General features: G+C 32.4%; 1 protein-coding gene across 3 annotated transcripts in view; it reads right to left on the bottom strand.

Annotated features, from left to right (window-relative positions):
• Positions 1–552: 552 nt before the first annotated feature.
• Positions 553–23186, bottom strand: part of Pkia (cAMP-dependent protein kinase inhibitor alpha) — a 78252-nt gene continuing 55618 nt past the window's right edge. For 2 of the 3 annotated variants that reach the window (XM_042680676.1, XM_042680675.1), the window contains 2 exons: positions 7010–7187; positions 553–2733 (listed from right to left, as the gene is read on the bottom strand). In XM_042680676.1, the coding sequence (XP_042536610.1) occupies positions 2654–2733; positions 7010–7160 (231 nt within the window). In that variant the 5' untranslated portion in view covers positions 7161–7187 and the 3' untranslated portion in view covers positions 553–2653. Of the gene's footprint in view, positions 2734–7009; positions 7188–12613; positions 12751–23186 lie in introns of those variants that run through there. The other variant, XM_042680674.1, reaches the window with a different exon arrangement.

Below are 23186 nucleotides of genomic sequence, written 5' to 3'. Positions count from 1 at the left end.
AGGGAAGCAATTCTACTTAAAATTTTTCATTACAGATAAACTTATTTGGTAATTGTATTTAATTTCATGGCACATCGAATAGAAAGCTTCCTGGAGACAGATAATTCAAATCTTAATATTTTTAAGATCACTTATTAGCTATTTTTACCTTTGTTTTTCTAAGCTTGGAAAAATTATGCCTTCTTGAGTGCTGATTTCCAAATATGTGGTTTGGAATAATAATACTCCTCTAAATAAATTGTTTGAACAGTAAACAGAAGAATATTTGCTGTGAAGTGATTGGAATAGGAATAGTTGGTTGATAGACTTCTTACACCTGCTACCAAATAATTTCTTGGTTTCCTACCTTTCCTTCTGTCTTTAAGAATTCAGATCCTAATATAAGGTGTTAGATGAAATTTGGAAAGTAGTGTGGACTTTTTCCAAGCAAAATTCATAGGATGTAGATGTTTTAGAAACTTTAAAAAAAAATCTTTCCAGCTTGAGAATTCCTCTAGGTTTGAATACAGTGGACCAAGTAGCAGTAGATCAAATTAAATCAAAAGCTCCATATGACTTTGCAATTTAACACTATATATTTAAAATCAAGCATGACATCACATGCATTAGTAATAGTACATCACATGGGATAATAAATCGTCCACATATACTCAGCACTAGTTTTAACTTTACAAAAATCACATAAAATCAGCTTGAAATTCCACAATTTTAAGGGGGAAAAGGAGTTTTAGATTCACAAGAAAGCTATTAGGATAGTAAGTGACAACACTGAAAACTGAGTACATGAGCGGGGTATTTTAAACAGATTACCAGAGATTGTCTAAAATAGACCCAAGAACTTCTGTTCATACTTGTCAGTTTAAAAGAGGGTGGCTTTGTTTAAATTTAACTGTCTATTTTGATCCCTGCTGAACTACATAGAAGAAAGTACCCTAAATTGTAATCCGTCATCTTTTTGTCTGCAGAAGGACTCACATTGCTAACATTTGCTTTCTGGTAATCATCTGATTGAAGAAAGACTGAGACTCGGGCCCTCAATCCAACCAGTGAAAAAGGGCATGTGAGAAGATTTAGCTTTCATTCTCTCTGTGAACATAGAAAAAAGGTTGAATTCCTGGCATAACCACATAGATTACCTGTCAAAATGCTCTTGTGCCTATTTCGCCTGGACCTGTACCTAACCCCAAGGACAGCTAAGGGGGTTCTTTATTATAAGGAGACTTCTTGTTGTTTGCCCAGTAATTCATGAATCATTTGCAAATTCTGGTTCCTTATTTATTACCACTGATGAATGATTTCATAATACTGCCAGAGGCTTTACACAGTTCACAGAAACTCTCTATTAAGAACTATGATGTCAAAATACAGCATAGACCATCAACAGTATCAGTGAAAATTCTACTAGCTTCTAATGGTGATAATTATTATATCAGAATGCAATTCACACTAATTGTTAGTAAAAGTTTACAAACATTAAAAAGTGCATTATAATATTTGGATCTGCTAGGGCTGAGAAAAAAAGACATGAAAAACATAACAGGAGGTCTTAAATTTTGTGATTGGTGTCCACAAGATTGTAAGGAAATCACATTCTCCATCCTTTCCACCTTGATGGAGAAATATTGTACTTCAGATTTAAATAGTAGTATACAACATTGTGAGAAAATTGATTCTTTGCTATAAAGCAATGTACTTCCAAATATTTCTGAATATTATCCTCTTTTCTACTTTTCCAATTCTTCAAAATTTTTATAACTAATATAAAAATGTTAGCTGGGAAAGGTTCCCTATTTTAGGAATAAAGCAAATTGACAGATTGAATTCTGCTCTGAGCAGACACAAAACAGATTGAATCCAAGTAATATTCATATGAATGAATATTTTTAAATGCCTGTATAATAAAGCAAAAAGCTTTGATCAATCTGTAGATTTTATCAGTTCATTAACATACAATTACCAAGAGTAAAGATTATATTTTTAAAAAGTGTGTTCTGTGCACGCCACCACACTATGGAAAATAAAAAAACAACAACAACAAAGGCAGCCCTTTAAAAATGAGTGGTATAAAAATTCACAGTTAATGTACATCATTTTGTTTTTGATAAGCAATCAAAGAAGGGGGCAGTGCTGAGTAGCTCTATTGTACAATACAAAACAGTGTGTATGTAAATACACAGCAGTAACACACACATATATAATGCTAAAAATGCTAAAAACGGTGCTTTCTGGATGGTTCTTTTACTAGGTGAATACTTCAGCCAGAGATATTTAATCTCTGGGGTTCAACCAACCCTTTGCAAATAGACACAATTAAATCCTCTGACAGTGTGAGGGGCCAAATGCTACAGGAATCACCATCTAGATCAGTGCTACTCTCTACAAGCATTTCATCATATGGTCAAGTGAAAGGATCCACACAAAAATGACATCCAAACACAAGCCACATGATTTCAACCATTGCTCATGACAGAGGTAGAGAAAGGTCTGTCTGCAACCACAGCCTGGGCTCCCATTTTTGACATGATAATGGGCAGCTTTCTGCAATGCAGCACAGCCATTTTCTTTTTCCCCTCTCCACTCATGGAAACAAATTCATTCCAGCAAGGCCTGGAGATTTGCAACATTGTCAGGTGTTGAAGGTCAAAGTAGAGTGTTAGCTTTCAGATTTTGCTGCTTCTCCCTGGGCTTCCCCACTTTGTTCTGTTGAATTTCGCTGTGCATCATCTTCACCTTCTGTAAGAGAGAATGAAAGGAGGATAAAGGCAAGATAAAGGCTAGTATTTACTGGCAGAGTATTATATATTGTGACATATATATATATAGTGATATATATAATATATATGTATATATATATCTTCCAATGTTGGATGGAAATGACAGACATATTCATGATTCCTGAAATCTTCCCAGAGACAAATTTATTTTCTTGGGAATTAGTTCACTATCATCAGATTGTAGTCATGTTTTCAAAGTCTGGCTTCTGTGAAGTTAGGACAGCATGACTCAAAAACAAAATGTTTGAATTTTCAGAGTGGCTACAGATTAGGCTTGATAAAAACCTAAGAAATCTCAGGAGCAGGTCAAACATTTAAGTATAGTTTTATAAGCTGTAGAAATCAGTTGTATCTTTTAACATAGAAATCGGAGGTGGGAGTCTCTGTTCAGTCTCTGATTTGAACAAAATATTTTTAAGTCAGATAGCACTTGAGGTCAACCCAGCTAATTTCTAATTCTTCAGAAGTCCTCTGGGTTTAAACTGAAAATAATAGCAAAAGATAAAATGATTTTATGTTACTTGTTCAGTTTTTTGTTCAAGAGTTATAGTGGATTCTTGCCTATATGTAGAAAATATATTCCAGTTTAATAAAAGCACCCTCATAACTGTACCCACAGCAGCAATTGTAGCTAATGACATAGATACCGCTGAAACCAAACAATACTTTAGTTCCATATTTCCCTTTTATGATTGCAAGCTGATGGCAATTCTTTAAATATTTGTGTATGTCATGAAATTTACTGGACACCAAATAGTTTAAAGTTTAGGGAGTATTGCAACCACACAAAATATTTTAATATTTTCTAAGTTTGTTACCATAATTCAATAGATTGAGGATAAGTGGACTTACAATTCTTTCAACTCTTCAGTATAGACAGCTGTACTTTCTTTGCAAAATGTAAAAGTATACTGTATTTCCATACTCCAATTATTTATGTCTTTATAGAAACTAAAAGTAGTTTTTCAACATAAGAAGCATACCTTATTCTAAAGCACTATCTAGGGTAGTACCTGGGCATTTTACATCATTTATCAGATATCAAATTCATGTTTTATTTTGACCTATTGGTCTCGTTGTTTGCATCTAGGGATAAGCTTATGGTCTGAACAGCATTCAACAAGAACTACGTAGAGAAGAAGCTGTTGGTAGCCAAAAGAATGAAGATAAATGTGGCAAAGGTAAGATAATTGAATACTTAAGGGTAAAAGTGGCTGTATAAATACAAGATAATGAACTTGACTCTCATGGGGCTTTGGACTTTCTGTTGTCTAGACAAACTTGTCCAAGCTTAGCATTATGCTTCAAAGAGAGCTGTGACTAAATAGATGATTTTAAAAATTATCAGGCAGCAATACTATTGTATATAAACGAATAAAGTAGAAAGGAAGTTGCTCAAAATTCAGTAATGATATATTTACCATTATGTATTTGTCAGTTTTTATATTTATTCATTTATTATCATTTTTATCAGTTCTTTATACTGAGAATAATGAAGTCAATGCTCCATAAAATTTAATCTATTATGATTAGAAGAGAAACAGAAAATCTTGCAAGGGCCTAGAGAGTTGTAATTGACATGTAAGAATGGTAGAAAAGAAGATATTTGGAAGCATGAAAAGATTTTAATAATTTCAAATTATATAATTGTTATATGTTGAATATAAAATATTATTTTTTTCATTTGGTATATTTGTTAATATGAAAATGCATTCAAATTATGTTTATTAAGTTTATTAAGTTTTATTTTGCATATAAAAGGCCTTTGGCTAAAAGTTTTCAATATTAGGGTAAACAGAAAAGGAAGAAATTAAATCATGTGCAAAAATGATCTATTATTTAAGTTGGTTAAAATTACTGCAGATGATTTGAAGTATAATATTCAAATAAAAGCAGAAATGTAATTTTTCTGTGGTTTAAAACATTTTAGTAGAATCTACTAGTTACATAAGAGTTTTATTTTGACACATCCATATTTTCTTTGTGTGTAGTGTTTTGGTACTAGGATTTGAGAACTTAGTGCTTTGTGCCTTTTTTTTGGTCGGTTTTCAGGCCTGAACTCTAACCTGGGCACTGTCCCTCAGCACTTCAGTTCAAGGCCAGTGCTCTACCATTTGAGCCACAACACCACTTCCAGCTTTTTCTGTTTATGTGGTACTGAGGAATCGAATCCAGGGCCTCATGCATGCAAGGCAAGCACTCTACCACTGAGCCACCTTCTAGCCCATGCCTTGTGCTTTCATTTGGCTTTTTCCACTGAAGGCCTGTGCTCTACCACTTGAGCTACATCTTCACTTTCAGCTCTTTCTTAGTTAATTAAAGGTAAAAATCTCCCGGATTTGCTGTCACTAGCTTGGAACCTCAATCCTCAGATCTTAACCTCTTGTGCAGCTTGGATTGTAGTCATGAGCCACTCACTAATGCCTGGCATATCCATATTTTCCTACAATGAACAGTGGTCAGAAACACTCATTCCACTCTCTACCGCTTCTCCTTTTCTTTTTCTTAAATCAACAAGAAAAAAATATGTAAATACAATATATAAAAGAGTTAAATTCTCAATGACAATGAAAATGAAATAATTTCCTATAATCTTTTTTAGAAGTGGTAGTAACGTGAAAAAATAAACTTAAAAAATAAATGTTTGTCAGACCTAGAGGAACAAAGTTTCCCTCATTTGTGGTAGAATGTGCCTGTAAATCTATAAGTAAATACACTGGGTGGTATGCAAGCAGTTACACATGAATTAACTTAAATATAATAGACTCTATGGAGAGCTAAAATAGTATAATTCTTTAGAGAGACTAAGTCAAACCCAACAAAATAAATACCAGGAAATAGGTACTTGCAGATGGGGGCAAGGGGAGATGGGTAGATGAATGAAGGGGGACGTGTGTGGAGAATGCAACTGAGAATTTGTTGTATGTACAACAAAATTAACAAAAATAAGGGAAGCGGTGAGTCAAAGAGAGGATGAGAATTTTGAAGGGATGACACAGGTCAAGATTCATTGTGTACATAAACTGCTTAGTTTAATGGCAAAAAAATACTCAGTACATAGTCTATCAAGTTAAGGCAAGGAGTGGGCTGCAAGGGATGGGTGAGAATGTTGAAAGTGTGTCATTGATCAACAAGTCCTGTATTCATGAACTATGTTAAAAGACAACTTATTTTACAACTTCTTATGATAATAAATATATTCAAAAATAGACATAGGCTTTTGCTTATACACTTCAAAGTGGTAATGTTAATGTTTTATTAGGCTGAAATTGAAAAAGAATTAATCTGTGACCTACTAATTTTTACCCATTGAATTAAAAAATGCCTTTTTGTATTTTAGAGTAATGTCAAGGATTTGTTCTATTAACATACATAATTTGACTCAGCTTCATAATCACATAATGCTTTGTCATAAACATAATAATAATGGAAATATATTGAATATTATAAGTGGAATTGGAAACCCATAGTATCTTCTGTAGGATGTCCTAATGGACATAGGAAAAAAAAGGTTTAAAGGTTATTTTTACAGAAATTTTCTCAAGTAAACACTTTTAAGCTTTGATATTTTTCCAATATCTTTGAGTAGAGGAATTGTTAATGGATAGATTTACTGTAATACTCAGCAATAAGGCCATTGAGTACTAATGTATTAAACTTTTTTTCCTTTTATATTAGCAGTAAAACCAGATTACCATGATAAGTAATAAGCCAAACATATTCATTCATGGAAAGAAAACGAAAAAGCCTTTTTAACATCAGAATTATGTCAACAGCTATTCTATTTTGCAATAAAGTAGGTCTTGGAGAACCTTTTATTTTGAAATTGTTCTTTTACTTGAGGTTCATCAGTTGCATGTATAAATTTTGTTATTAAAATTTAATAACATTTATTAAAACTAATAAAATTTAATACCTTCTAAATGTGGAAAGGAACTCCATGTTTCATATTTTACCTGAGCAATTTCTCGGATTTCAGAGATTAGGATTACAGAAGTGCTATGGGTTTTATTGATTTCATTAGTTAAACTAGATTAAGGACTCTACATGTGAAGAGAGAATCTTTCAAAATAAGTCATTAAAAAATGTGAGAGATTAAAAGGCTAGTTGTAGACTTTCATCTTGTCTATACTCTTAGGTTACTTTTCAAGGTAGCTTTTCACCCCTTAATTCTACTAGATGAAATGCTGCATTTCACTCCACAGTTACAGTTAGATATGTATCAAATGACTCACCGGTCTTGTTGATATCAAGACCTGCTAATTTCAAGGCTAATTCATTGCTGTTGCCACTTGCAGAGGAAACCAGGATATCATGTATTGCATTTCTTCTACCTGTTCTTCCAGAGGCAATAAAATCTGCATATGTAGTTTCCACATCAGTCATTGCTAACAAATATCCACATAGCAGGGACTAAAATAGAGAGAAGAGAATAAAAAGGTAAATATAATGTTAGTCAGTGTTAAACATTTAATAGTCGCTAAATTTTGTCCTACAATGTGAATAAGAAACCAATATCTTCTTTAGAAGGAGTTAGTTTGATTCTTTTCTTACCTAAGCATTTATATAAAAAATGAGAGTAGATATTTTCTATTAGACTCTAAATGAAAAAGTTCTCTCATTTTTAAGGATCATGTGATTGCTAGTCTGCTATCTGATTGTCCTTCAAGCATAGAACCAACCACAGAATGGAATTAGATCAAATCATTTTGAGCGATGTAAGCCAAGAGCAAAGACAAATGGCACATGGTCTCCCTGATATGTGGATGTTAAATCCAAAATGCAAGGAGATATGACAAAGTAAAGGGGACTCAAGAAACAAAGGACCACCACTCAAATTGTCATATCATTTCTAAAGGATTCCATGTTTTTGACCACATATATTATATACATGTATATTATATATATATATATATATATATATATATATATATATATATATATGCACATCTGAGGAAAGCTAGGAGGAGGGCATAGAATCAGAGGGAAACAAGGGAAAAATATACAACAGAGGGGCCCACCAGCTGTACTGGGCATGGATGAAAATGAACTAAGCAACTCAAGGGCAGTGATGAGAGGGGGGAATGAGAGGGAAAGAGGGAACAGCTGACACTAAACCAAAGGAAAGACAAGTACATATCACCCAATACAGAAGAAATAGTTTCATTGTCAAAGCTCAGAGAACTCACAAACGTTATAGAACATGATAATGACAATTGGCCTTGTGAAGGCTAAAATGTGCTTGTGACTTTAAGTATCACTAACCCTCAATGCTGTGAAATTTGTGAAATTTATGTAATCACTTAATCTCAATAAAAATTATTAAAAGAAAAGCAACCACAGAAAACAAAATGAACATATGTGATTAACAAGCTTTATTTACAAAAATAGGTAGATCAGATTTAGTCTGTACACTTTAGTTTATTGACACTTGCTTTAGATAATATAATCCTCTTTCTCTAAAACCACTGTAGCTATATACTTGAGATCAGGAGATGAGTTGAAAGTGTAAATAGTACAAACTAGGGGTAAGTGGGAAGCAAATACACTATAGGTATTGTAAGGATATTAAAGAAATTGACCAAAATCCAGTTTACTTTTTATTATTGCCAGCAATTGCAAATACTGCCAGTGATCCAAACTCCCTTGAGTTATTGCTTGAAAGGAATAACAATGTGTTAATGACTGACTCTGAAAGAAAATCTTTAAATTTATAGTCAATGAAAGTGAGGTTTCCCAAACAAACTGTATAGTTATGTACTGAATGCCTTTCAGGTCTATTTGTTAATAGCTGGGTCTCTGGCCCTTGGCATTATTGGGAGGTAGTTAAAAATTTAGGAGGTAGTTGGAAATTAGTTAAGTCCATCTTCTGTCATGTATTTCCATGATATTGTACTGCCTCTTTAAGGCCCAACTAAGCATGGGCTGAAACTTCTAAAACCATGAGCTAAAAGAAATCTTTTCTCCTTATAAGTTTATTTCCTTAGGCTTTTTGTCACAATGAAGTGCCTAGAACTTAGTCTCTGTTGCTTACTCTGTTGATACCTTAAGGAGAGAGTTGGTTAAGTGAAATATATGTTCATTTTACATTATTAGTAAAGGACTTGGATAATGTGATTATTAGTTTCACTTAAAGTGAAGGAATAAAATTGACAAAGTGACTTTATTTCTTATACTGTAAATGTGGAAATTCTCTTCTCTGGCCATTACCACTTTATCTCATTCTTTTTTTCCTTATTCCTAGTATCAGTTGTTCACAATGATACTTACTGTCTTTATTCCTTTAAGATAAAAAATCTTAGGCTCTTCTAGGTCCACTGCTTTGTGAATCATGTAGCCTCTATGTTGTATTAAAAAGCTCCTTTGGTCTATTCTTGTTATCTCTTTCCTATCTGGCTCCTTACCATTGGGAAACACTCCATAGTACATTTTCTTTGATCCTACTACTAAATGGATGAATGCTACTGGAAAAAAGTCACAGAATTGTGTTAGTTGGCTGAATTTGAGATGGCTGTCTATTATTAGTATGAACTCTAAGTTTCATAGACATTCTTTATTCACCTCTAGTTGATTTATTCTCACAATTTTTTTCTCCTGTTGGTAAGATTCCCAGACCCTATGTCCCTACAACTAAAAGGACTGACTAGTCCTCATCCAGATAAACTTTTCTAACCCACACACTAGATAATTCCTTCCTTGAAATGGCGCTCTATCTTCCTTTTTAGAGAATATAGGACCTCTACTGTAAGTTCTTCTAATGTCTTTCCTTTCCAAACATTTCATTGTAATTTTACTTTTCTTATTTATCCTTTTCTTGCCTCTTTCTTTTAAAGCTATGCTACTGCTAGGTGTCGGTGGCTCACTCTCATAATCCTAGCTACTCAGGAGGCAGAGATCTGAGGATCATGGTTCAAAGCCAGCCCGAGCAGGAAAGTCCATTAGACTCTTATCTCTAATAAACCACTAGAAAACTGGAAGTGGCGCTGTGGCTCAAGTGGTAGAGTACTCGCTATGAGCTAAAGAGCACAGGGACAGCGCCAAGGTCAAGAGTTCAAGCCCCAGAACCCACAAAAAAACACAATCCCCCCAAAAGATACGTTATTGATTTTCCTCCCATCTCTAATGCCATTGGTGACTTCACATTAAGGACAAATCATTTTGAAACAGATTTTTATGTATCTGTCTTCCTTCTCTAATCACTTGTTAATAGTGTTGGTTTTGATTTGATGACATTCATATTTACCCACTGTCAATCATAGTAAACTCTTTCTGTAGGACTATTACTTACTTCCTCCATTTCCTAAAATTCTTCTTGCTCCATTTAATCCAAAGTTCTGTTCATACAAAGTGCTAGTTATTTTTATGCTTTTCACAACAAATACCTCCAAAGTTTAACTCACAGTCCACAGAATGTATTTATGAATTTTCTATTTCCATGATCTAGATAGGTCCCATTTTTACAATTTTTAACTTGTTCTTATGCTTTATATATTATAGAATAATGTACATTTTAAGAGGTTCTGTGTAAACATTTGTGTAAACATACGCTCAACTTTATTAATCCATCTAGAATGCCCTTCCCTAATAAAGTTGACTGTTGAAATCTACCCATTGACATTCACCCAGCAAAACATTTTCTTATTTACCACTCTTTATGTGACTTTTTAACACTTAATGGGCCCGTGTTTTCCCCATGTAGGCCATTTACATTCTAGTCAACATTGCAGTTATTGCTCTTTTCAGATACACCAGAGGTTCTGGTAAGGCAGGAATTGCATTTTAAAAAATATTTTAATCACATCAACCTCTATTTGAGTTCTTTGTACATAGTCTGTGCAAAATAAAAGTATGTTGAACAGAAATGGCAACTAAGAAATATACTAATTACCTTTCATTAGTAACAGAATTACCCTGCTTTCTGATTATACAAAATTACCAAACCGTAAAAGCTATCTACTTCAATCTATAATATTCACTTTCTCATTTTGTGGCTTTTTTCAAAATATATGTTTTCTTCAAAACATGACAGTATAATTGCTTTTGTTTATCTGATAATAATGAGATAAAATTTAAAAATACTAATTTTTAAGTGACTACTAAATTATACACAGAAATATGACTTATGTCCACTGTTCTATGCTCATATGATTTTTAAGGACATTTGATGTATCAAGAATGAAGCAGAGAAAAATGGTAACATTTCCATGAGTGTATATGAATTAAAATATTAAAAATTTTGGATCTGTATATTTGGGAATGTTAAATAATCTGTCAATTTTTTTACTTATTTGAGGGGAACTAACAACTTACTTTGACCTTTCAGTTAGTACATTCTTAAATGACAAATATATACAGTAACATAAATGTCAGTGATTTCATAGTGATTTCATTTGGACTCAGTGAAAGAAAATATACACAATAGTGATATCTTATTTCTATAAACTTCCTCTCTCTGTAGCATTTCTTAAATATATTTGTTAGAGAGATGTGCAATACAATTCTCCCTTATACTGACTTAGAAACTAAGTACTAATCATTTATTTATAGCCAGTAATTTTTTATAAAAACATCTGATATAAAAATGTCTTATTTTGGGGCTGGGAAGGTGGCTTAGTGGTAGAGCGCTTGCCTTGCATGCATGAGGCCCTGGGTTTGATTCCTCAGCACCACATAAGCAAAAAGAAAAAAGCACTGTGGCTCAAGTGGTAGAGTGCTAGCCTTGAGCTGAAGAGCTGAGGGACAGCGCCCAGGCCGAGTTCAGGCCCCACGACCGGACCCCCCCCCAAAAAAAGAAAAAAATGTTTTATTTTTATTTTCTTTAGTCAATAGTTTTTTTGTGATAAAAGAAGAATAGTTGACAAAACAAACTGCATATGTTAATGAAATACAGTAACAGTAGTTTTTATCAACAAATACAGATGTAGCATACCTGATGTTTTTTTTTCCATGATCACTGTTCTTTTAATGAAATCCTATTAAGTTCTGAGTATAGTTACTCCTCTGTCTCTTTAGTTATGTATTTAGACAAAGTTATATTTGGTGTTACCACTACCAAAGATACAGAAATATATTTTACATTGTGTCTCTGTACAGATGACCTGGGCTTTTGTTTTGAAATTCTGAAGAATTTTGACCAAAAATTATGATTAGCAGGTAGAAAGAAAGAAAAAGAAAGAAAGAAAGAAAGCAAAAGCAAGCAAGCAAAAGCAAATAAGCAAGCAAGCAAATTCCAAAATATCTTTTTAATGTCAGAAATGTCAAAAGCCTAAAGTAATCACAGGCCTTGGAAAAGTTACACAATCTAGACTGGGAATCTTCATTAGAGTATTCCTCCTACGTACGTTGTTTAATTGAGATTTTCTACACATGAATAAATAATACAATTGCATATAGATAAGGAAATATAGTTGATTTTTACAGTGCTAATTACATTAAATAAACATTTATATAAAATAACCAGTTACATATATATTTAAAGTTTTATGGGAATGGAAAACTGCATTTTGATATTTGGATCTTGAACTTTTCAAACTTTGATTAAAACTTAAAATATAAATACCTAAAAATTTAATCAAAAGTTATGAAAAAGAAATCAGCTTGCTCTTTTTGGCCTTGTTTAAAAGCCTCAATTTCTCACTATGAATAACATAAACAATATAATACTGCTTTGAAAAACTCTTCCATTGTATGACTCATTTCTGAACAGGGATATATGATTGTTTATGTATTTACCTAATACTATATTTGTAAATTATTTGAGAGAATAAACAGAAGGTCCTACTCAAGTAGAACTTAGAGGTTTAGATAGATTTCAAGGGCCTATGAAAGTATATACTTACGTCTCCTGTATTGGACAAGTTGAAATGTTCCACATCGATGTATCCTAGAAGAAGCTGGGCCTATGAAGCTGCTAAGATGATTTTTATAGTGACACTGAGTCATGAGCCAAATGGTGACTGGAGAACATGCTAATTTTACTCCTGTAAATGGGACACATGAAATGAGACTCACAGACTTGGAAGAAAGAATGGAGAGAATGTCATCAGCATGCACCGAAGATTTCTCTCTAACATGAACAGAATGATTTCTTTAAAAGTTTGAAATGAGCAAAAGAAAGAGAAAGAAAATTCTTCCTATTCTACTATTATAAATGTGGTTAACTTCTTTCACTTCATGAAACATATGAAATATGTTAAAAGCCTTTGCAGAGTTAACTATACGCTTACTTAAAAAAATTCAACATTAGTGTTTCAAACCTGGTTTGTGTTTAGATATACACAGTTCAAAAGATTATAGAGAAATAGTGAGCTTTCATCTGTGTCATTAAATAAACTAACACCAACCATATGAAAAACTGAAAATAATTTATGTTTATTAATTCAGCTATAGGTACTATTAAGCCCTTTACATGAATATTTTTAATGACAGTGAAATGCATTTGCCAAATCTAAAAATAGTGACAAACGTTCTGTATAGTTTTACATTTGTAACTGGCATATTTTTCAAATGTCTGGCTTAATAAGAGACATCTGGTTTCTTAAATTTGAGTCTGTAGTCAATCTATTTCAATATGTTGTTTCAGTTAAAGTATATGAGGAAAATCTGCCCATATACAGATATTTTTCCCTGTGGGAAAAGTGAGGACAATTTAATAGTCATTGAGATAATTTTTAATGTGCAATCTAAAAATCATAGCAATATACTTTCTACATATTAATTAACTTTTATTAAAATCATCATAGTTTTTCTTATATTGTGAATGAAATTTTTTGTCCTTATGAATGCATATTTGTGTATCTAAGAGTATACACAAATGATATCAGGCATCAATATTGTAGAAAATATTGGTTCATTGAGTTATGTGACATCAAGTTATACAGTAACTCATTTATTAGTATTGTCAATTGTTTTTTTAACTTTTATTTTATCCTCTCCCCCTTCCCCCACCTCTCCACTCCTTCCCCCCCAAGTAATGTCAATTGTTAAAGTCTTCAGAAGCTGAGAAACTGAAAAGTTCATTGATCTATACTATAAATTGTCTACAATTTCAAGCTTTTTTTGAGAGCTCAGATTTTGGCAACAGACACTGTTGGACTTTGTTTCCATGACAGTGACAAACTTCTTCCATTAATTTTTTAATGAAACTTTTACAAGTGTCCAACTTTGAATGGTAATTGGTTTTTTAGTAGTGAAATAGCAATCCACTTTCAAAGAGACTGTTTTTTCTCTCTTCTCCATCATAGTAGGGATTAACTAGCAGCTATGTGTTTGGTACATGTAGCTTCATGAGACATTAACTGGAGGTGCACTTGAAGTTGGAGATTAGCAATTTACACTGCACTGTCAATTGTCTCCTTGGATAAATCTGGCATTTAAAAGCTATTAACTGTGTTTGTGTGATAGTGAAGAGTACCTGGGTTGCTAATAAAGTTCAATACCACCAGTTTGATTAGTGCAATTTACCAGTAGTTTTTTATTTTTACCCAATTGTACCATTTCACTATGAGTATAAATGTCAACTTTTTTTTCCTTACAGAAGCACATTTTTATATTGTTTTTGTAAATTTAGAAGTTGGTTAATTATATAATTACTTATTTTTTGTCAGAAACCATTTTAGGCTTATATCTAAATACTTTATTTGTCACTATAATGTTTAATCCATGAAAATTCTAAGATGAGATATCCTAGCCTGCAACTGTTACTAAAGCCAGAAGCATTATCTTTCTTCAGGAAATAGTCTCATAGTTTAATTTATACTTTCTTTTCTCATACTAGGATGGGAATCTTATAATAGAAGAAAGAAATAACCCCAGCAATATAAAGTATTCTGAAATTCCTAATAAGTCTATCCTAATTTCACTTTATTCAGAGCTGTCTCTAAGTTTTTTGTTATTTATGTATGTATTTACATATGTATGTATGTATGTATGTTTGCATGTATTTTTGGTCTCTCCAGAGGCTTGAACTCAGGACAAAGGCAACATCCCAAAGCTTCTTTTATTAAAGGCTAGTGCTCTACTACTTGAGCCACAGCTCTACTCCCGGCTAATTTTGATAAGTAATAGGAGATATAAGAATATTATGGACTTTCCTGCCCAGACTGGCTTTGAACCATAATCTTCAAAACTCAGCCTCCTGGGTAGTTAGGATTACAGGTGTGAGCCACCACCTCCCAGCTTGTGTCTTAAGTTTTTCAATATAAAAATTACATCTCAGGTTAGAAACTAGTGCATGGAATAATTTATTCTAATCTCATGTTAAGTCTTTTTGCATCACTTATTGAACATTTCAAAGAGTTTAGAAATCATTTAGTTAATTTTTGCAATATCCCTGCTGACTCATTCAATTAGCTGCCAAAGCACTGCTGGTTGGAGAGTGATGAGTAATATTACTTGTACATTTCAAATGAATAAACTAAAGCAGAAAGAAGTTAATTGACTTGACCATGTCTTACACAGTCAGTGACAGCACTAATATCAGAAGGAGGATTGAGTTTATCCACATTAAATTCTTAAAAGCTTTAAGAACCTGGGAGCAGCAGCAATCTTTCTTAGACAACATCTTGTCTTTCCCTGGTTCTGTATGAGTGCAAAGAGGACAGATACTTGTAAAACATTCTAATTAAACTAAGGTTTGTTTCCCTATATCAAATAACTATTTAACTTTTAGGAGACTGTTAAGATACGGACACATTTCTTTTCAGAGTAACTCACCATTAATTTTTCTTTTCCTTTTTCTTTTTTTTGTTTTTTTCGGTGTGGGGCTTGAACTCTGGGCCTGGGCGCTGTCCCTCAGGCTAGCGCTCTACCACTTGAGCCACAGTGCGACCACTTCCAGTTTTTCTAATGGTTTTTATTGGAGATAAGAGTCTCTGACTGGCTTTGAACTGCCATCCTCAGATCTCAGCCTCTTGAGTAGCTAGGATTACAGGCATGAACCACCAGTGCCCGACTTAATTTTTCCATCTTTAAATTCATCATGAAAGGTCTAATCAAGCTCAGATTTTCTACACTGTTGTAAGATATAACAATGGCCATAAGAATAATGAAATAGCTATTGTTTGTTGGTATTTTATGAAAAATAACAAAAAATTAAACTATGTGCCAATACATGAAAGAATACATGAGAATGGTACAATATAAATTTTTCTTAACGACTCCCTCAATATAGTCTCATCCATTATTTCAGTTTTAAAGATGAAATAACATTAGGTTGGACACTGCAAGTTCTGACACTAGTAATCTAATCACTTTCATGAGTTACTTTTTTCCAATATTCATTTAAGGGTACTTTAAACTTACTTCACTTTCACTGATGGTTTGCTATCAATATTTGTTTTAAATGTAAGCAAGAAATCCTTTTTATTCCTTTGCAATGTAAAGTGATAATCTGCTGAAACCTCTATAGAACCTGGATTTTTAATATTATCATCTGATACACAGATATTAACATTATTAACTCCTCTTTTACTTCATTTTTTATTCTATCAACACCTCTGACTGCAGTTTTCACACATCTTTGATGTTCTTTATATTCACACCTCTCTTGTAAAATTTGTTCAACCTTAGGATAGTAGCAATATACTTCCTACAGTCTATGAATTTGAGAAATACTTATACAACTATTTAACACTTAAGAAAATTTAACATCTCAGAAAATAAGACAAAACCCTCTATATGGAGCTAAAAACTTGCTTAATTAAAACTTTCAGCATTAATATTAATACAACTCATCAGATTGAATGCCAGTCAACTCTCATGGATTTGCTTATGAGTTATATTAAATATGTAATTTGGGCATATTGTAATAAAGATGTAGTGTGGCACTTCCAAGACAGTGATTGTCTACAACTGGGACTTTGATTGGGAGATTGAAAGACAGATAATAGGCAGGATACATTACAAAGAGCCTTCTTGCATGAGAGACCCAGGAATTAAAGACTTAATAAGGGTGAGGAATGAAGGTAGAGGACTCTAATGACAATTCTAAATTGCTTCCAGATTATCAACTTGGATAAATGAGAGAGCAGTATTATTTGGTGAATGCAAAAGAGCAGCAATATGAGGATTCTCAAAATGGCACTTTTAAGACATTACAATGCTATATTTATATGTAATTCAACCATCTTTTCTTCTCTGTATGAGTGAAATACATTAAAAACATTTCACACACATGCTAATATTTGCAAGCATTTTCTGCATGATATCTTCATATCTATTTTAATTAAAATGTCACTTATCTTCTCCAGTATTACTCTCTTCAGCCAAAACGATTCTATGACTGCATTCCAGCATATTTTAAAATATGTGTATATGTTGCCAACTGATCTGCTTTGCAGATGCTAGTTTCATAAATAATGTTTATCTTCTTTCACTTCAGAAAATGTCATTGCTCACTATTGCAAAGAAAATTTCTCAACTTTACTATATATTTGAATATTAGAATGTTGTTAACCTTTTATTTATTAACTGCTTGTAAAATGTTTGGTAATTTTTCAGACTCTGCCATAGTGATATGTTGCTTCAAGGATTTTTTGTCTCAAAAATCTTGATACTTTATGGATTATCAAACTCACTTAACTATCCATACCTAGTATATTTTTAGATGTTTCTGAGATGAGAAATTAGTTATGATTCAAGTACATTATTATGGACATTATAGAAACTATTGTAAATTTTAGCTCGGTGCTGGTGGCTCACACTTATAATTATAGCTACTCAGAAGCCTAAAATCTGATATTCAAGATTCAAAACCAGCCTGGGTAGGAAAGTCTGTGTGACTCTCCAATTAACGATTAAAAGGCCAGAAGTGGAGCTGTGGTATAACACTAGCCTGCACAAGGACAGCACTCAGAACCTGAGTTCAAACCCCAAGATTGCCTCCCACCCAGAAGAAACTGTTTTAAATTTTAAACATTGATTTTTAACTAGTAAATTGTAATTTGAGGAAGTTACTGGTTGAGATGGCAAAAGGTCCCAAAATAGGGGAAACAGGCAGGTATAAACAGTTAATGAATGAGATGCTCTTTAATTAACTCACCTTGCTTTGAAATTAGAATTTCTTTGATAGTTACATGACTAGAAGATTTTAAATTCAAGGTCATGAATTAGTAATGCTTGTCTCTAATCATCATAATGCTCCCCGTCAAGCACAAGGCCTGGTATATACCCTATATTCTAGGTTTTCATTTCTACATGTGAAATAAAGACAATTCTCTAATTCACACCAACTTTTAATATTATTGTAACACAACCAAAGATTCTATAATGAATAGGATAAAGTCTTTCCAAGTGACTCAGAATATTACAAAGTTATACTGTCATATAAGAGCTGAATGAATATGTATTTAACCTGGCTTACATTTATAAATGATTAATATGACTTTAAAATTTACCAATGGTTGACTTCCCTATCAAATCTATCAAATCTGTTTTTTGTCCACACGATAACACATTTTTGATTGAGACCTGTAGGTCACTGTTTAGATAGGCATCAATCACAATAGGTGAAAATTGTGAACAAATGTGTATACACAAACACACACACATAGCCCTATTGCTTTAAAAAATTTATGGTAGATGAAATACCACTTACCAATTTATTAAAGTACAAACAAGTACAGAAAAAGTTAAAGGTAAGATTTTTGTTTTTTTTATTTATTGAAAAGATATCTCTGGGAAAAGAAATTATAAAACACAAAAATCTAGCTGCTCTGGTTACTGCCTCGTCTGTGGCAAAGCCAATAGCATACATCAGTTTCCCTATGATTTAAATGAAGGAGGGTTGTATTTGTACTGTACTAAAATTATCAAAACATTATCTGACTTGCCATTAATTTTTTTAAAAAACTGAATTTTTATTTTCTTCCTTCTGTCCCCATCTCTGATAAGGTATTACATATGTGCTCCTTACCTTATTACCCCCAACTCTTACCTCCTTTACTCTGTTTTTGTGTTAATTATTGTATGGTAATCTAAAAGAATAATATGACAAATGTAGGCAGTCATTTAAAGAAAAAAAAGGAAGGAAGCTATTCTCACAAATATTAATTCAGAATTAGCAATTCAGAAGTAAGTTATAAGACAAATTAACAAATAGTTACAGTTAATGTTGGCAAATAATGTTAGCGTCCTTCTAAGAGGCAAGAGGGAAGGGGTACAGAAAGAACGTGGGTATTGAGGGTGATGGAAATGAACAGCTACTTCAACATATTCTGTGATGCATAGAATAGTTTAGTCACAAAGGTTTGAGTGCCATTTCTAATACTTTCTTTGGACTTCAGTTTTCATGTCTCCAAATTGAGGGTTTTCAGATGAAATATTGCAAATATTTTCTAGCTCTGACAGTCTCTGACTTTAGAATCTACGTGTCTTTTAGAAAGGCCAAGTTATCACAAAATATACATACTTCCCCAAGGTTTTGGAGATAAGCTATATTTAGAAAGTTCATCTTTCTCATGTTTTCTCGTGTCTTACTGCTATTTAAAAGTAGGTTTAGGTCCATACAATGGTTTGGTGTAACTTCTAATTATTTCTGAAAATTATAAACATTTTCATTATTTAAGTGCTGATTTAAGGGATTATTGGAAGAAAATTTTAAAAAAATTAGCTGTTGATTACCCAGTTACTTGGCATGAACATGATTCCAAAGATTGGATTTTTGTCTGGATATACAGTTTCACACTGCTGGTTTATCAGTCAAACATACTCCATGCTTTTATGTTCCTGAATGTTAGTATTCTTTATAATTTGTTTATATTCAATGTTATACCAATTTACTCCATTTTGAATGAAAATAAAAATGTATAAGGTCTTTGAGAATTTATTTTTATTCTTATGAAGTTTATAGATATTATTTTAATGAAGAGTTTAGCATTTTGATAAACACTCAAAAGAAATGTAAAATACCATAAGGAAAAACAAAACACCCTATCTTATGAAATTAATGAAAGAGATGAACATCAGGTAGACCAGAAGCCTACTACTAGTATAAATAGCCTTTAATTATACTAGTTCTCAGGAGAATGATTACTTGGCTCAGGGTTCATGGATTTTTATCACAATTTTATCAACAATATCAAACCAACAGAAAAACTGAAATGGTAGTAGAAAGGACTTGTTTCCTCAAATATTTGAGAGTAAGCTGTCAACCCCAAATACTTACGTATTCCCTATTAAAAAAATCAGAAGTCGTATGTACACATGTTACTTCAGTCCTATTTACTCTCAGATCCTTTTCAAAGTTTTGTCAGGTATCCCAGTAACATCCTTTATATAAAAAGCATGGGTCTAGAAACTTGCGTTGTATTTTCATGTACTGTCTGGTTAATTATTTTAGTCTGGAAAATTTTCTTGAAGTTCAGGATTTCATGGCCTTAATTCTTTTAAAGGTTACAGATCAGTTAATTTTGTAGAATTTAGTTGTTTGTAATTTTCACTTGATTAAATTTTGAATATTTTAAACTGTAATGCTCTTGTTTTATAATTGGATTCTACCAAATAGGCAGCAATATGTACTTTATTTGCATATTAATTCTATTAATATAACTTCAATTCAGTTCACTATGAGTGTCATCTGTCTTTTTTACTGTAAAGTTGTTTCTCCATTATAATAAGTTTTTGATTAGGCACATTGTAATTATGCTAATATCAAACTGATAATTAACTACCATTTTCACCAGTGAAGATTCCTACTTAGTGGACTATAATCTGTTTTATCATTATTGGTTTTGAGGCTAGATGGTTCACAATTCATCATGTGGCAATTCTTTAAATGTGAAGTATATGTGTCTTTTGTCAATTCCTTTGGAATCCTTGATGTTTCTAAGAGTAATAGTATAGCCTAACGTAATGTTACACTTACCTTTTCCTGGCTGTGAATGCAGGGATTTCTTAAAAAAGTCATTTTCTGAAAGAGTTGTTCTAACTAGTGAACTAGATTTAGAAACTAATATTCAGACACTAGGTTTGCTCATTGCTATTGGGGAATAACTGCCTTAGGCCCCCTCAGGAGCAAAGCTAGGGAATTTGCATGCATGCATATATACACACACACACATATATATATATATATATATATATATACATATACACATAGGAAATGTATATGAAAATACATTTGCACATTCATATACATACAGTTTATATTTATGTTTATCTCTTACCAACATATACAATACCATATAATCTTATCCAATACCATAAAATTGATTCCACTTTTGTCTATTTCATACTTTAATTCCATCGTTAGACAATGAAAAACAAGGGCTACCACAATTGTCAATATTCATAATTATTAAGTCATAAATATTTAAGCAGATTTTCGTCATTGCCTTCCTCCCATCCTATATATGATTCCTATGTAGCCACTGCCTAAGCTTCTGTATTGAGTAGGGGACTGTCCAAGAAGATGGCTCTTGTCTCCTCAATAAAACTTTAGTATCTCACTGCAGAACTTCTCCTTTTCCTTTGGCTCTGTGCCAAACTTCTCCTTTTCCTTTGGCTCTGTGCCAAATGTAAGTTATATGTTCCTTGGTCTGCTTATTTTCCCCATGCTGACAAAGGCTGATGTGGCCTCATTTAATATTTTTTGAAATAACATTCTCAAGAAGGAAAGAAACAAAGATGAAGAGGAAAGGCACTTAAGTATGAAAAACAGTTATATTTTTCTATATAGAATAGTTGAAGGGGTTCTTTATTTAGGAAGTGGCAAAGACACTAGGAAGTGTCAGCTCAAGAACTGAATGAATGATCACAATTTTTGCACAGCTATATATCTGTATTTAATCTGTCATAACACCTCCAAACAAACAATTATGTAGCAATGATATATGTAACACAGTTATGAGAGTTACATAGTTTAACACCTAGCAAATTAAAAAAATATGTAATGAATCAATTTGAAGAAGTCTTCCTTTTTGTATTCATAATTTTTACTCCATGTTTAAAATTTTTTCATCAACAATTTGTATATGAGTGTTTTATTTTGACATGTCTATAAAGGCAGTAAATATCACCAAGATGTGATATTATATCACATCTCAACTTTATGCATTCACCACATTTCAATCAGAATACTTGCTAGAGGTTTTACAGAACTGGCAACTCTGAAAATTTAGGTAAATTGCCAAATGGGCAAGAATTGCCCAAACACTAATTAAAAAATATTGATGTGGAAGGATTTGCCTCAGACATAAAACATCTTCATTACAAACTTGTATTAAAGAAGATGCTATGGTAGTGTTCTACATCTACAGTTGTCAAATAGACTCATGAAACACAATAAATAGCCAAGAATTGAGCATTATATATTTAGAAACCTGATATATCACAGAGTAGTCACTGAAGATTATTCAGATATTGATGGACTACTTAATAAGTAGTTCTGGAAAATCTAATTATTCACAAAATTAGATCACATACACATCACTTTTAGATGGATTAGTGACTGGAATATAAAATTTAAAATTACACTAGATCCTTTTAAAATTTTTTTATTATAAAGTTGACGTAAAGAGGAGTTACAATTATATCGTTCAGGTAATGAATACATTTCCTTTTGGACAATGTCACAGCCTCCCTCATTCTCTCCCAGTTTTTCCCCTCCCAAATTCCCTCTCCCCCTGCAAAGTTGTATAGCTCATTTCTACCATAGTGTCTAGTGGGTTTCACTGCTGAATTGTCCTTTATCCCACCATTTCTCGCTTCCGCCTCCCCTCCCCAAATAAAATAAGCATATTCAAGACAAAGGGTACAGAATTCGAAAAAAAATGACACAAGGGAATAAACAAAAGAAAAACCAAAAAAAAAAAAAAAAAAAGAAAAAAAATAACTACAAGCAGTATAATAAAAAAACTTCTTACTTCTATTTCTTGGAGTTCATTTCAATAAGCATCAACTTATATGATCTTATGCACATAGCTACTGAGTCCTTGTGATTCTCTCCTTAGAATATCCTCCTATATTCTCACTATGTGTTTGTACACTAAATCTTCTACAAGAAAAATTTTAATTATAGCTATGTGATATTAATCTAGGAAAGAACATTGTAAGCATAACAAAAAGGCAGAAACCCAAAAGAAAATTTGATTTGATTAAAATTAAATAAAATCCTTAGGAAATGTTGTTTATCCTGTAACATTTTTTAAATTTTATTTTCTCATATTTTTAAAATGAAAAAGCATAGCCTGGGAGAAGTTATTTTTATTATCATACATTGTCATTGGTAAAGGATTATTAATAAACTTTTACTTAAAGAAGAATAAGAAATAAAAAATAGGAAAGATGAGAAAAAGAAATTGAAAATCACATATAACTATTAAGCTAGAATAGAGGAAGTGGCGCTGTAGCTCAAGTGGTAGAGCGCTCGCCTTGAGCTGAAGAGCTGAGGGACAGCGCCCAGGCCCAGAGTTC

Source organism: Dipodomys spectabilis, unplaced genomic scaffold (assembly GCF_019054845.1).
Source record: "Dipodomys spectabilis isolate Male_0828 unplaced genomic scaffold, ASM1905484v1 ptg000063l, whole genome shotgun sequence".
NCBI lineage: Eukaryota > Metazoa > Chordata > Mammalia > Rodentia > Heteromyidae > Dipodomys > Dipodomys spectabilis.
The sequence above is the reverse complement of the archived record's forward strand: the minus strand, read 5'-3'. Positions and strand labels throughout refer to the sequence as shown.